General features: G+C 31.9%; 2 protein-coding genes across 3 annotated transcripts; both read right to left on the bottom strand.

Moving 5' to 3' along the window:
- Positions 1-66: 66 nt before the first annotated feature.
- LOC112784281 (33 kDa ribonucleoprotein, chloroplastic) lies at positions 67-2101 on the bottom strand. The gene is made up of 4 exons (XM_025827430.3): positions 1494-2101; positions 1292-1393; positions 524-832; positions 67-426 (listed from the first exon to the last, which is right to left on the bottom strand). The coding sequence occupies exons 1-4, from the start codon at positions 1899-1901 to the stop codon at positions 316-318; spliced, it is 930 nt and encodes a 309-aa protein (XP_025683215.1). The 5' UTR covers positions 1902-2101; the 3' UTR covers positions 67-315.
- Positions 2102-3931: 1830 nt separating this feature from the next.
- Positions 3932-7992, bottom strand: LOC112783880 (nuclear transcription factor Y subunit A-10). 2 transcript variants are annotated; one of them, XM_025826958.3, is made up of 6 exons: positions 7816-7992; positions 6908-7175; positions 5774-5883; positions 5618-5686; positions 5344-5484; positions 3932-4795 (listed from the first exon to the last, which is right to left on the bottom strand). In XM_025826958.3, exons 2-6 carry the CDS (start codon positions 7140-7142, stop codon positions 4373-4375), a joined length of 978 nt encoding a protein of 325 aa, XP_025682743.1. In that variant the 5' UTR covers positions 7143-7175; positions 7816-7992; the 3' UTR covers positions 3932-4372. The 2 variants fall into 2 exon arrangements, with proteins under 2 accessions (XP_025682743.1, XP_025682745.1); XM_025826960.3 differs by lacking the exon at positions 7816-7992 and adding an exon at positions 7337-7463.
- Positions 7993-12204: the final 4212 nt, after the last annotated feature.

Here is a 12204-nt window from a genome sequence, read left to right as displayed (position 1 = left end):
TAGAAGCTGTGTTGTGAAACGGTTCGATTGATTAAAATTAATGTGATTTTTCACGAAGGAAAGCACTTTATATAAATCCTTACTTGATTATTACTTGATCAACCTCAGCACGTGTCTTTAGTAAAATACAAAACCTATATAATTAGCAATCAACACTAAAAATGTTCAATATTTGTTCAATAATTGATACATCTCACACACTGCCTGAAGGTTTAGTTGGTGGATACCAATTTGACTCGCACTTGGCAGGAGGAACCTCAGAGAAAAGACCATATGATATGCATTTAGGGGCCAAAATTTGATTAACCATATTGCTCATGTACTGGCACTAGAATACAACTCTGAGCTATCAACATTACTTCTTGGAGGAGATGAAGGTGCTCTCTCTGCAGCCAAATTCAACCTTAAAGGTCGACCTTCAATCTCCTGAACACAGTACAAAAAGAAAGTTGGTTAATACAGCCAGATTAAGATATAATATGAACTTGAAGTTGAAGAACTAATGTGCCGAATTTGTTCTTACCACACCGTTCATAGCATTCAAAGCAGCCTCTACATCCTCTGCAGTTTGAAAAGTAACGAATCCAAAACCTCGTGATCTTCCGGAGTCTCTCTCATAGATGACCTTGGCACTCAATAAGCCTGGCTGCTCAGCGAAGGCATCTCTAAGACCCTCTGAAGTCAGTCTCCAACCAAGGTTTCCAGCATAGAGCTTGTGAGGGCTGTCTACAAAGCCTCTGGAGTTGTTCCGAATTTTCGGCCCCATTACCAACCTTTCACCTCCCTTGGGCACTTCCGGGAAGTTTACCTTAACGGTCCTACCGCCAACTTGCTGGTCACCATCATGGGTCATGAACATTAGTGTTGATACAACCAACAATCAATCATACAGATAAGATTAAAAAGCTTAGTTTCATCAAGTCCTTGATGGGCAAGTAGTTGTACTAAGAAATACTTGCATACTCTTGGAGCACATTCAGGAACATGCACAACTACTTATTTTCATTTATAATGTTTTGAACCTTGAAGTTATTTTAAAATCATTGAAAATGAATGGTTTCCCACAAGATATCTCCTAGAACACTAGAGCAACCAAAGAGGAATCCTATATAATCATCTGTTGCCATTTGCCATATTGTATTAATAGATAGATAGAGATTAACAATCAATAATCATATTAATATCAATGGTAGCAAAATGAAAGAGCACTCTCCATGAGAAACATTATTGATGATCATAATTGACTAGAATTTCTTCATCCTCTGGACTAAATTATATTCTATATACTTACCGAGCCATCAAACATTCGAATTGCTTCTTGAGCATCTCCAACACTCCCCATTGTAACAAATGCAAATCCTCTACTTCTATCCGTGACACGATCGTACACAACCTATAGAATCCAATCAAACAAAACAATATTAGCTTGCTATGTATGGATAAACAGAAGTATGTGAAATAGAATTAAAGGAAAAATAGAAAAGTAGAAAAACCTCAACAGACACAACAGTGCCAGCTTCTCCAAAGAGCTCGGACAATTCGTTGGAGGTCATTGAATATGGCAAGTTTCCAACATAGAGCCTCCCAGAGTCGTTGGAATCTGAAACCCTTTGCTCTTCTTGTTGTTGGGGTGTTTCAGAGGTCTCTTCTGGTTGTGGTTCTTGTTCTTGTTCTTGTTCTTGAGAGGCTTCGAATCCGTCGAATGCAGCGGAGGAAGGGTGAAGAGGGAGAGGGAAAAGATTGAAACTTTGGGGCTTGAGGTTGAAGGTGAGGGGTTTGTAGGAGATGGGTCTCTGAGGGAAGTTGGTGGTGAGTGAAATGGAAGTGTGGGTGAAGGTGGGGTTGTAGATTCTGTTGCAGATAGAAGAAGAAGAGGAAACAGAAGCTGTAGCAGCAGCCATAGCGAGAGGGAGAAGGGATAGACTTCAGAGCTGGCGATTGAATTGAGTTTGGGAGTTAGAGATAACGAACAAGACAACCATTGAAGAAGTTAGTGAGTCAATGAGTGAGGAGGATAAGGTTTTGGTTACTTCCGGTTGGGATCGTATCCAACTGTTTATGCATTTAACAACATTGACAAGCTTAAAATTTTTTATTGTTTTCTATAAAATCTTTCTTTTAGTATTCTTAATAATTGCCGATAATGATACTAGGAAATTTTTAACAATTTTTTTAATCTAACTAAAATCAAATATGAAATAAGGAATCATCGTGTCAATTTTTATAATAATTTTTCAGAAACAAATTGATTATAAGAGAAAGTGTTACCCAAAAAAAATAAAACACTAGCGTCTCTTTGCAATGAGTTTCTATTAGTAAAAATACATCTTAAAAAGAAAATTCAAATAAAAAATGCTATAATTTTGTGCATAAAATATAAATGTATTTGTTGTTAAACTCATTTCTAATGTGAATTTTATTTTTTAATATATATTTTATATTAATAACTAATTTAATAATTAATTTTTAGTGTACACGTAAAATGAGCTAAAAAAACAATTCTTCCATAATCAAATATATGTAACTAGCTACTTTTTCGTTTATCTGCTTATTGTCTAGTTAGTTCAAGAATTATGTTACTATTTACGATTATGTTAAATGAGTGATTGTCCTTTTTCGATTTTTACTGTCCAACCTGAGAGTGGATATATTTAATGTAATTAATTGTTTATTAGAATAATATTCTATATTACAGTTTATTTTAATTAATTAAATTTGTGAATTCCTCCTAATCAACTCGAAATTTGTTCGGCTCAATCAAAACCTAATCTAATAATCCTAAATCTGTCCAATTTCCTCTTTATGCATGGATTTGAAAATGAACACTTCAAATAGAATCGAACTTTCGATTGATCCAAGTACTTGGAGAAATGTTTCTTTTTTTAGTAAAAGCATAACCTTACTTATGATAAAGTAGAAATTAGAATCATTTTTAGGTCAATTAGAATATTTATTTTATTCTGATAAGATGTTAACTGTGTTTGTAGATGATGCATTTGCTAGAGTCTCTTGGCGATGCAATTGGAAGTGGGATCACATGAACGAGCTTTAACAATGGCTCTTTTACGGTTTTTCCCTACTATCTAACATGTCACTAGGATCCATACGGGGTTCATAAGAATTCTTGATATTCATCTGTTCTATTGTTGTAGATACCAGCTAGGGGTGCACATGGGTCGGGTGAAGCCGGGTTTGATGTGACCCAGACCCGACCCGAAATATACACCGGGTTTATTTATTATACTCGAATCCAACCCTAGACCTGATGAAACCAATACACTTTCGGGCCACAATTATACCGGGTGAAAATCAGGCCGTTAATATTACATTACGTTGATACCTTCTTGTAAGCTAGCATGTAAAAATATTCAAATTTCAAAGACTCCAACCATTATTTAACATGGTAAAATTCACTTAGAAAAATATAACAAGAACCAACCCTTCTTTAAAATTAAAGCAAAACCACAATCAATACTAATATTGTCTAATAATACCAAATATTTAAATCAATACAAATAACACAATATTATGCATTAGTCTAAAGACTAATGCATTCTAAACATAAAACATTAACTTATAGTCTTATAATGACTAATAAAACAAAATATTAAGATTTACAATACTTAAATTCCACATAAGAATAGTCATGATTCATCACTAATAACACAAAATATTAATTGTATATGATGACTGGGCCACTGGGCCGACTTCGGGTGACCCGAGCTATGGCCCGGACCCGACCCAACCCGAAATAATGACCGGGTCTATTTTTAAGACCCTTACCCGACCCTAAACCCGATGAAATCACACCAAATTAGCCTAATAGCCTTTAAAGTGTTCGGGATCGGGTCGGGTCTGTGCACCCCTAATACCAGCTATTGTTTCCTATACTAAATATTTTCCAAATGCTAAAGATGATCAACATTCAACATTTGGTCAATAGAGGAAATCCAGACCAATGATTTATTTCAATAACAAAGATCACTCACATGACAAAGTATGCACCACAAAGTCGGATATCCATAATAAACACATGATTAAAACCACACATGAAACTAGAAAATTCACACTTTTATTTTTAGTACAGAGCCAAAGATATCACCATTGTCTTCCGTCTCAGGATGTCAAGCCATTAGCACTGGCAACGCGCCATGCCGCCATGCCAAGACAGTCCTTGCAGATAGACAAAGACAGTAACCATAGGTATAATTTGAGCCAAGGATGGATTGCCTTCGACCAGACAATTGGGACGAGCCGCTGTACGAAACTTGTCACAGTCAACATGAAACTGGAACATAGCTTCTTCATCTGGCCGCAGCAAGGAAGGGGTTTGGTACAACATTGCACCAAGCCCACGTGTCCTTGCCGGTAGTCAAGCATTAAGGTTGCAGCAATTGCCACCAACTGCTGCAACCCATTTGGGGGGCATGATCATATTCATGCCCCGCCCGCCGTCTATCATGTCCGCTAGAGAGTGGACAGTGACGGCAGAACCAAGATGACTGATAGCAAAACTATCGAGACCTCCGCGTGAATACATGCTAGTCACCTCTGACCCGGAAATATTCGGACTGCTTCCATTAGTCTCTTTTGAAGAATTCAGAGTTCCAACCTCAGATTGCAGCACTTCAGAACTCTGAGAGCCACAAGATTGCAACTGTTCGCCAAGAGCTTTGATCACTTTGTTTCCACTTTTATCATTTTGATCATCGGAATTCTTCGTGTTCAAGAAGCGACCGCCACATCCTCTTGGTCGCCGCATTGCATGGAGATGACGTGATTCATGCATATATGGCTGTAAAACATAAAGATAACTATAAAAAAAAACATAATACAATTTCACAAAGGAATACACATGTTGAATAGTTAATAGAAAATGTCTTAATGATAAAATTAAATTCATTAGATAAATTTCAGCTTATTATATAAGTACTTCATCTCAAATCAATCATCCTATTTTCTAATTCCAACATTGAGTTACACTCCATCTAATCTACCTTTTCACTTGAAGCTTCTAGAAACCACCCCCCAAATATACCAAAACCATCTAAAATGAGATTCTATGATCTCTTCTAGAATATGCACTACATCAACTTTATATCTAAAATCTAGTGCATTAATTTACAGTTTTATCCTATTAAGTACTTGGGTTAATCAATAAAAACCTCCTTATTATGTCTACAATATTAGTCTTATTATCTCTATATTAAGCTCCATATAACATGATATTTTCCCTGCACTTTAAAAATGATAATGCAGCACTTTTTGATTCATTTGTTCACACCATGCTATCACTGCAAATAGTTTAAATGCCAATGAGGACATTAGAGGTGAGGAACCTACCTTGCGACGTTTTGTCAATTTGTTATCAAGTACAGCTTTGGCACGGGACTGCCGGCGTCTGATGATTCCATGGTACTGCTTAGCATTCACATAAATTGGTCCATCATCGGATGTCATACTAAGTGGCAGCATTATCCGTCCCTAGATTATTACAGGTGATGCATACATGTATTAGTAGAAAGTGAAAGACTCGCATACAATGCATCAAGAAATCAAAACTGAAAGAAAAGGCATGGTTTTATAGATTAAGAAGCGCGCTGAAGTAACGACAAACCGAAATTTGAGGTCCATAAGGTGAGAAGAGCCCATAAATTTGATCCATATATGGATATTTTGCACAGATCTATAAATGGAAAGATACCAAGCATAAGCAAATCATGTCGACAAAAAATAAATAAATAAAAGTGGTTGTTTTTGTGAGAACTATTACCATTGGCTGGTTGAATCCTAGCTCGAATCTAGTGTTGGTATCAGCAAGTGGTGACTGCAGAGATAGGGCTGCTTGAGGCTTTTGTGCACCACATGGCATTTTACAATCATCTGAAAAAGAAACATTTGGATGGTTATACACATGAAAGTTGAAGTCTCTTTTCTAAAGTGAACAAAAAAAATTGTTGCTTCAAAACACCAAAATGGGGAGAAAAGAAAAAGAGTATCAGATTTTGTCTGATTATATAAAGAAACCAATTACTCAACTCTGGAAGATCATTTCAGCTTCATACTTTATGGAAATCATTATAGAGAAAAGTTTTTAGTGTTTCGTCCATGATTACTCACTAGTTCAACTTCATCCTCTCTCTGTTTCTGCCACTATGTAAATGAAAGCCTCTTGGAGAATATGTCCAACTGATGAAGTCTCTATTCTAAGGTATGTTCGGTTAGAGGGTAAAAATGAGGTGAAATTTTTCATGGATGAGCTCCATGTGTAATTTTACAAATCAAACTCATCTAGGAAAATTCTACCTATTTTTTATCCGCTAACCAAACATATCCTTAGATTATGAATTTTGTTAGTATGTTCTGGATCCATCTTTAACTAGTAGAGATACATTGCCATTTCACTTAAAAGCTCAGCCAATCTGTACACGACACCTTTTCGTTCCACCTGGCAAGATATTGCAATGAGGGCAAACTAGATTTTTCAAGAGATTACCATCCCTTTTGAGGTAATGAATTTTTCTCCAGTTTAAATACAAGTCACTAAGCAGAACACGATTTCACCTTGATATCAGTAAACCCTCTTGAAAGGCTATCTTAAAGTCTTCAGATTTCAAATGAAAAATCCATTTCCTTGCATTAATTGTGACCCGCCATTCATAACAAGAAGCTTCACTAATGCCTTAACAAATAATTTAACTTAACAACAAAAAAAGGTCCTCATATCAGAGCTATCTAACCATGTCACCTTAGAAAAGATGCACTCCAAAGTACTTTCTAACCATCCGCGGCTTAATAGAAAAGAATATTCTCTAATTTGTCTTTGGTTTCCCAAACTATCCATAGCTTTATATATTCATTTATCAATTAACTATTCACAGTTTGGTTTAGAACACAATTGAAATACCTGGAAAGATGGTAAACTGAGTTGTATGTCCTTTCCCAGATATGTTTTCAGCTCCTCTCACCGATTGCTTGCCGGTGGCAATTTGATCAACATAGTTGGGAATCTCCAGTGAAAAGGGTTTCATTTGGCCACAAGATTCCCCATATTGAGATCCAAAGAGACTCCACCAGGGCCCTGAAGAATTGTGTACAATCCCTTCATGTTCCTTATTAGGATAAACACTTTGCTTCGCCATATACACCGTTCGAATCGATCCAAAAGATGATTTCTAGGATCACACAAACAATAAGAATCTCAGGATCAGAAACAACAAACCAACATAAAGTTTTGAAATAACAATTTTCCCCCAAAATAAAAAAAGACAAAAGGGGATAGATAAACTGCATTAAAAGCATATTCTAGTTTTCTATCGTGTTTATCTAGTCTTACTCCTGAGCATATACAATCACAAAAGAGGGTTTGAAGGAAACAGAATATTCTTCACATCAAAACCAGAATTTCAATATCCATAACTAATCAGTCTAATAATAATAATAATAATAATACAGAAACAGTAAAAGCAGAAGATTTGAATGCTTGAAAGGTGACAAAAGAGTGAAAATAAGTAGAAGATGACAAAACAAGAGGAGAGAAGAGAGTTACAATCAAAGAAAGAAACAAACAAGTGAGGAGACAACAGAAAAAGCATATAGAGTGGACTATATATACATACGGAACACAAATACAAATACAAACACAATACCCAGATGCAGAAACCATGCATGATGCATATATAGAACCCAGTAGCAGCAGCAGCATAAAAAGGAACTCAAAAAGGTAAAGTAGAATAGATTTGAGTAGAAAAGAGTCAAAGACAGTAAACAGTTCAGACTAAGAAGAAGAAGAAGAGAAAGGTTAGAGAGAGGTACATAGATGTGGAATAGAAATCTAACGGAGAGTAAGAAGAAAGCCCATTAGATTGGAAGCATAAACATGCCGGAAGAATAAGAAGCAAGAGAGAAACACTGCACACGCTCGCACAGAAAAGCGTACAAGTGATAATGGAAATACACTCCAACATCCAATACCATTGCCTGGACCCCTCCACTTTTCTTTTTTAAATATATATATATATATATATATATATATATATATATATATATATATATATATATAGAGAGAGAGAGAGAGAGAGTAAAAAAAGTTGATAAAATAATAAAATAAAGGATAAAATATTAATTTGGTCTACGTAATTCTATTTTAGTGTTTAATGTTAAATTGTCCTATTTAAATCTAAAAAAATTTTATTTAATTTCAATATAGTCTTACTGTGAGGTCAAATAGGACACTTTAAATCTTAAGGACCAAAATAGAATTACGCTCAAACGTAGAAGACCAATTTAATACTTTATCATAAAATAAAATATTAATTATTATTAATTTTGTAATTTTTATGAAATATGTGTCTTATTATTTTAATTTAAGAGTAATTAATTTCTCAATTGATCAACTTTTTATTTAAAAGATCTTAATCTATATATATTCAATTTAAAATCTAAAATTAAAAAGTATGTTAAAATGAGAGTTTAATTATCTTAAATTAAGGTTGTAGAACTCAAACATAATAAATATGAAAATGGTAGAGTTTGATATACACAATTATTTTTTTTATTGATTTGATACTTAAAAATTATTAGATAATTTTATATATTTGATTAAATTATTATTTAATAATTTTTAATTATTAATTTCACATAAAAATAATTAAATATAAAATTATATCAATAAAAATTAATCTTCTATTTATTACTTTATAAATTTCTTTATTTTGAATATTTTTTTAATTATGTTAAATATATATTAAAAAATAGTTACCAAATTAATTTTTTATATAAAATATATGTTGAAATAAAAAAAATATTAAAAATAACTTAAATATAATAATTAATTTGATAATTAATTTTTATGTATATATAATATTTTTTATTTTAATATTTCTGCTTCCATTTTTTTTTTTTTTACTTTCTTACCCTCTTTTTCTTCTTTTTTTTTTTTCTGTAAAATTTTATATTATAACATATAGAGTATAAAATTTTTATTCTATATTGTTTAATATTTCTTTATTTATTATATTTTTTTAAAAATTATATTATGATATAATTCCATTGTGTACCATCATTTACCACGTCTCTCTTTCTCCACTTGCTGACTGGGTAACGGTTCTATCTATTAACAAACAAAAATCTTGCGCTGATCCATCATCCATATGCATGTCTTTACCATGCATGAATTTATAAAAAGATACATACAAGATAGTAAATTTTAAGATAGAAATTTGTTTTATTATTTGTCTGTATAAAAGCTCGGGACAGTAGGATAGGGGTATCCATAGAATAGAAACAAAAATATTATAATCCTGAATTAGTTAGTAACATAAGTGTATTTCTTTTGTACTATAAATAAATTAATTAAGAAAGGATGCAAGTTGGCTTAATTAATAATAAATTAAGTCATTCGACTATTAAGTATTAACTACCTTTTTTTAAAAAAAAAAAAAAAAAACAAGCATATGTACCATCATCTATAAGAGGTGATCTATTCAAATTAATTAGGAATATCTACATTATTACGATTGTGACTATCTTTTTAATAAAATCATTTATATCCACAAAACTCAATCCTAAAATAGTTTTTGTCATACATTTTAAGTTTTTTTGACAATCAAATTTAATTAAATTAGTCTAAATCCAATAAAATCCGTTTCTTTAATGAAAACGTGAATATATGTTCTAATTCCTCATTTATTAAGGTAAATGTGAACGTTTATATCGTTCTTCTTCTTCGCGTTCTTTCTTTTTTTCGCAGTCTTCCTTCTTCTTCTTCACACATTCCTCCTTTTTCTTTGTGTGTTTTCTTCTCGTCGTTCTTTTATTGCTACCATTGTTACTACGTTTTTTTTTTCCCTTTTCTTTCTAGTAATTTTGCAGCATTGATTTTTTTTCTTTTTTTTTTGTTTTTCCTCTTAAAAGAGTGAAATAAAAAGAATTATGAAAAAATGAAATAAAAAGAAGATGAAGAAGAAAAAGATGAAAAAGAAGAAGAAATAATAGAAAATGAAGAAAAAAAAAAGAGAAAGAGTTTTAAATTATGCAGAATTTATCAGAACAAATAATACCAAAATTTCTTAACAATAACACATAAATTTCTAAGTTTTTACAACAAAATTTTACTACAAAAGCACAAAAACACATTCTTTAATGTTGCATTTTTTCTTCTTTCTTTCTTTCTTTTTTTCTGTTGCTTTTATTTCTTCTTTTAAGAGCATTGCTTCTCATATTAGACTTGAATGAACATTTTTGTAATGTATATATTGCAATCTTATTTAGTTGAATGAATGTAGGTTCATCATCTTCCTAGTAATTTTTGCAGCATTATGTGTTTCTGCTTCTTCTTTGTTTGATTTTTGTTTTGTTTTTATTCTTGTTAAGAGAGTAAAATAAGAAGAATCATGAGAAGGTAAAATAAGAAAGAAAAGATGAATCAGAAAAGAAGAAGAAGATGACGATGATAATAAAGAAGGAGGAGGAGGAATTTTAAGTTATCATTAAGTAAATTTTGGTGCATTATGGATTTAAATAAGACGCATTTTTTGTGTGTGCTTGTTTTGAATTGAGTTTGTTTATATGTCGTTATCATTAAGTAATTTTGGTACATTTTAGATTTAAATAAGGTGCATTTGGTCTGTACTTGTTTTGAACCGAGTTTGTTCATGTATCGTCATCATTAATTAATTTCGGTGCATTTTGAATTTAATTTTGGTGCATTCTAAATTTCAATAAAGTGCACTTTTGGTCTGAACTTGTTTTGAACTGAGTTTTTTTGTGTGTCGCCATCATTAAGGAATTTTGGTGCATTTTGAATTTGAACTGTTATACATATAAGAAGAAGACGACGATGATGATAATAATGATGATGATGGTAGAGGAGGAGAAGGAGGAGGAGGAGAAAAAAGAAGGAAGAAATCAAAGAAATTGAAATGAGAAAATAAAGAAGATGAAGAGGAAGAGGAGGAGGAGATGGAGGTGGTGGTGGTGGTGTGGTGGTAGTGACGACAATAATAAAAGAGAAAGACGAGGAAAAAGAGGAGAAGAAGAAGGCGACGATGATGATAATAACAATAATGATAACGATGATGCATGATAATGACGATGATGATGACGATAGAAAAGAAAGAGGAGGAAAGGAAAGGAGAAGAAGAAATTTAAATAAAAAAGGAGGAGGAGGAAGAGGTAATGATGATAACAAAAGAGAAAGACGAGGATAAAGGAGAAAGAAAAAAAGAGGAAGCAACAACAACATGGGAGAAGAAGAAGAAGATGCTGCAACAACATGGATGAAGAAGAGGCGCGCGTAAATTTAAAACAAAAATTATTGATTATGTATTAAGGGAAATGCTAATGTATTTAAAAAAAGCAACTATTTAAATGAAGATGACAAAAACATATTTTTATAAAAATATTTTGTTTAAAAGTGTGATTTATTTATATAGTCACATTTTAAACAAAGACAACATTTTTATAAATATCAAAATCTAATTATACAATCTATCATCCAATGATCAAAAAGAAATATTTTCATGAAGACAGTTATAAAATCTTCATTGTAGTATCCACCTTTAAAAAAATAAAATAATAATATTTTTTAAAAATTAACTTGTTATTAAAGATAAAAAATAAAAAATAAAAAATAAAATATCTTAACTAAATCTTAAATTTTTAATCTTAAAATTTAAATTTTAAAGTCTAGATCGAATATTTTAAATTAAAAAGCATTTAAAAATAAATAATTATATATATTGTTTAAACTTTAAACCAAACCCATGCATTATTTCTTCATTGAATTGCAAAGAGGATTAACATTTGTTGATATTGGATTTACACTTCACATAAATATAAAAGACACTTATCGAAGAAACAAGACCTAATACATTTGTATGGATTCAGTAATCCAAAAGACTGACACTCATTTTATTTTCTAATATTTCCATCACTACCTTTTTGGCTGTACTTTCTCGTTTTGCTCAATTTCTTTTAGTTTTCTCAAACCAAAAATAGGAGTGGTGGAAGAGTTGATGTTGGGTATGGTGGCCAGACTGTGCCAATATTTTAACGGCCACTCATCTATTTGTGGAAATATTCTCAACTGTTTATGTCTTATTTTATATTATTCTCATCACTTAATTAATTTATAATAATGAGTACGTACAAGTGGCTGGTAATTAATAAATTTTAGATATTTATTAGGCTTCATATTGTGGT

Source organism: Arachis hypogaea, chromosome 20 (assembly GCF_003086295.3).
Source record: "Arachis hypogaea cultivar Tifrunner chromosome 20, arahy.Tifrunner.gnm2.J5K5, whole genome shotgun sequence".
In the NCBI taxonomy this organism is placed as follows: domain Eukaryota; kingdom Viridiplantae; phylum Streptophyta; class Magnoliopsida; order Fabales; family Fabaceae; genus Arachis; species Arachis hypogaea.
This window is presented reverse-complemented; position numbering and strand designations above follow the sequence as displayed.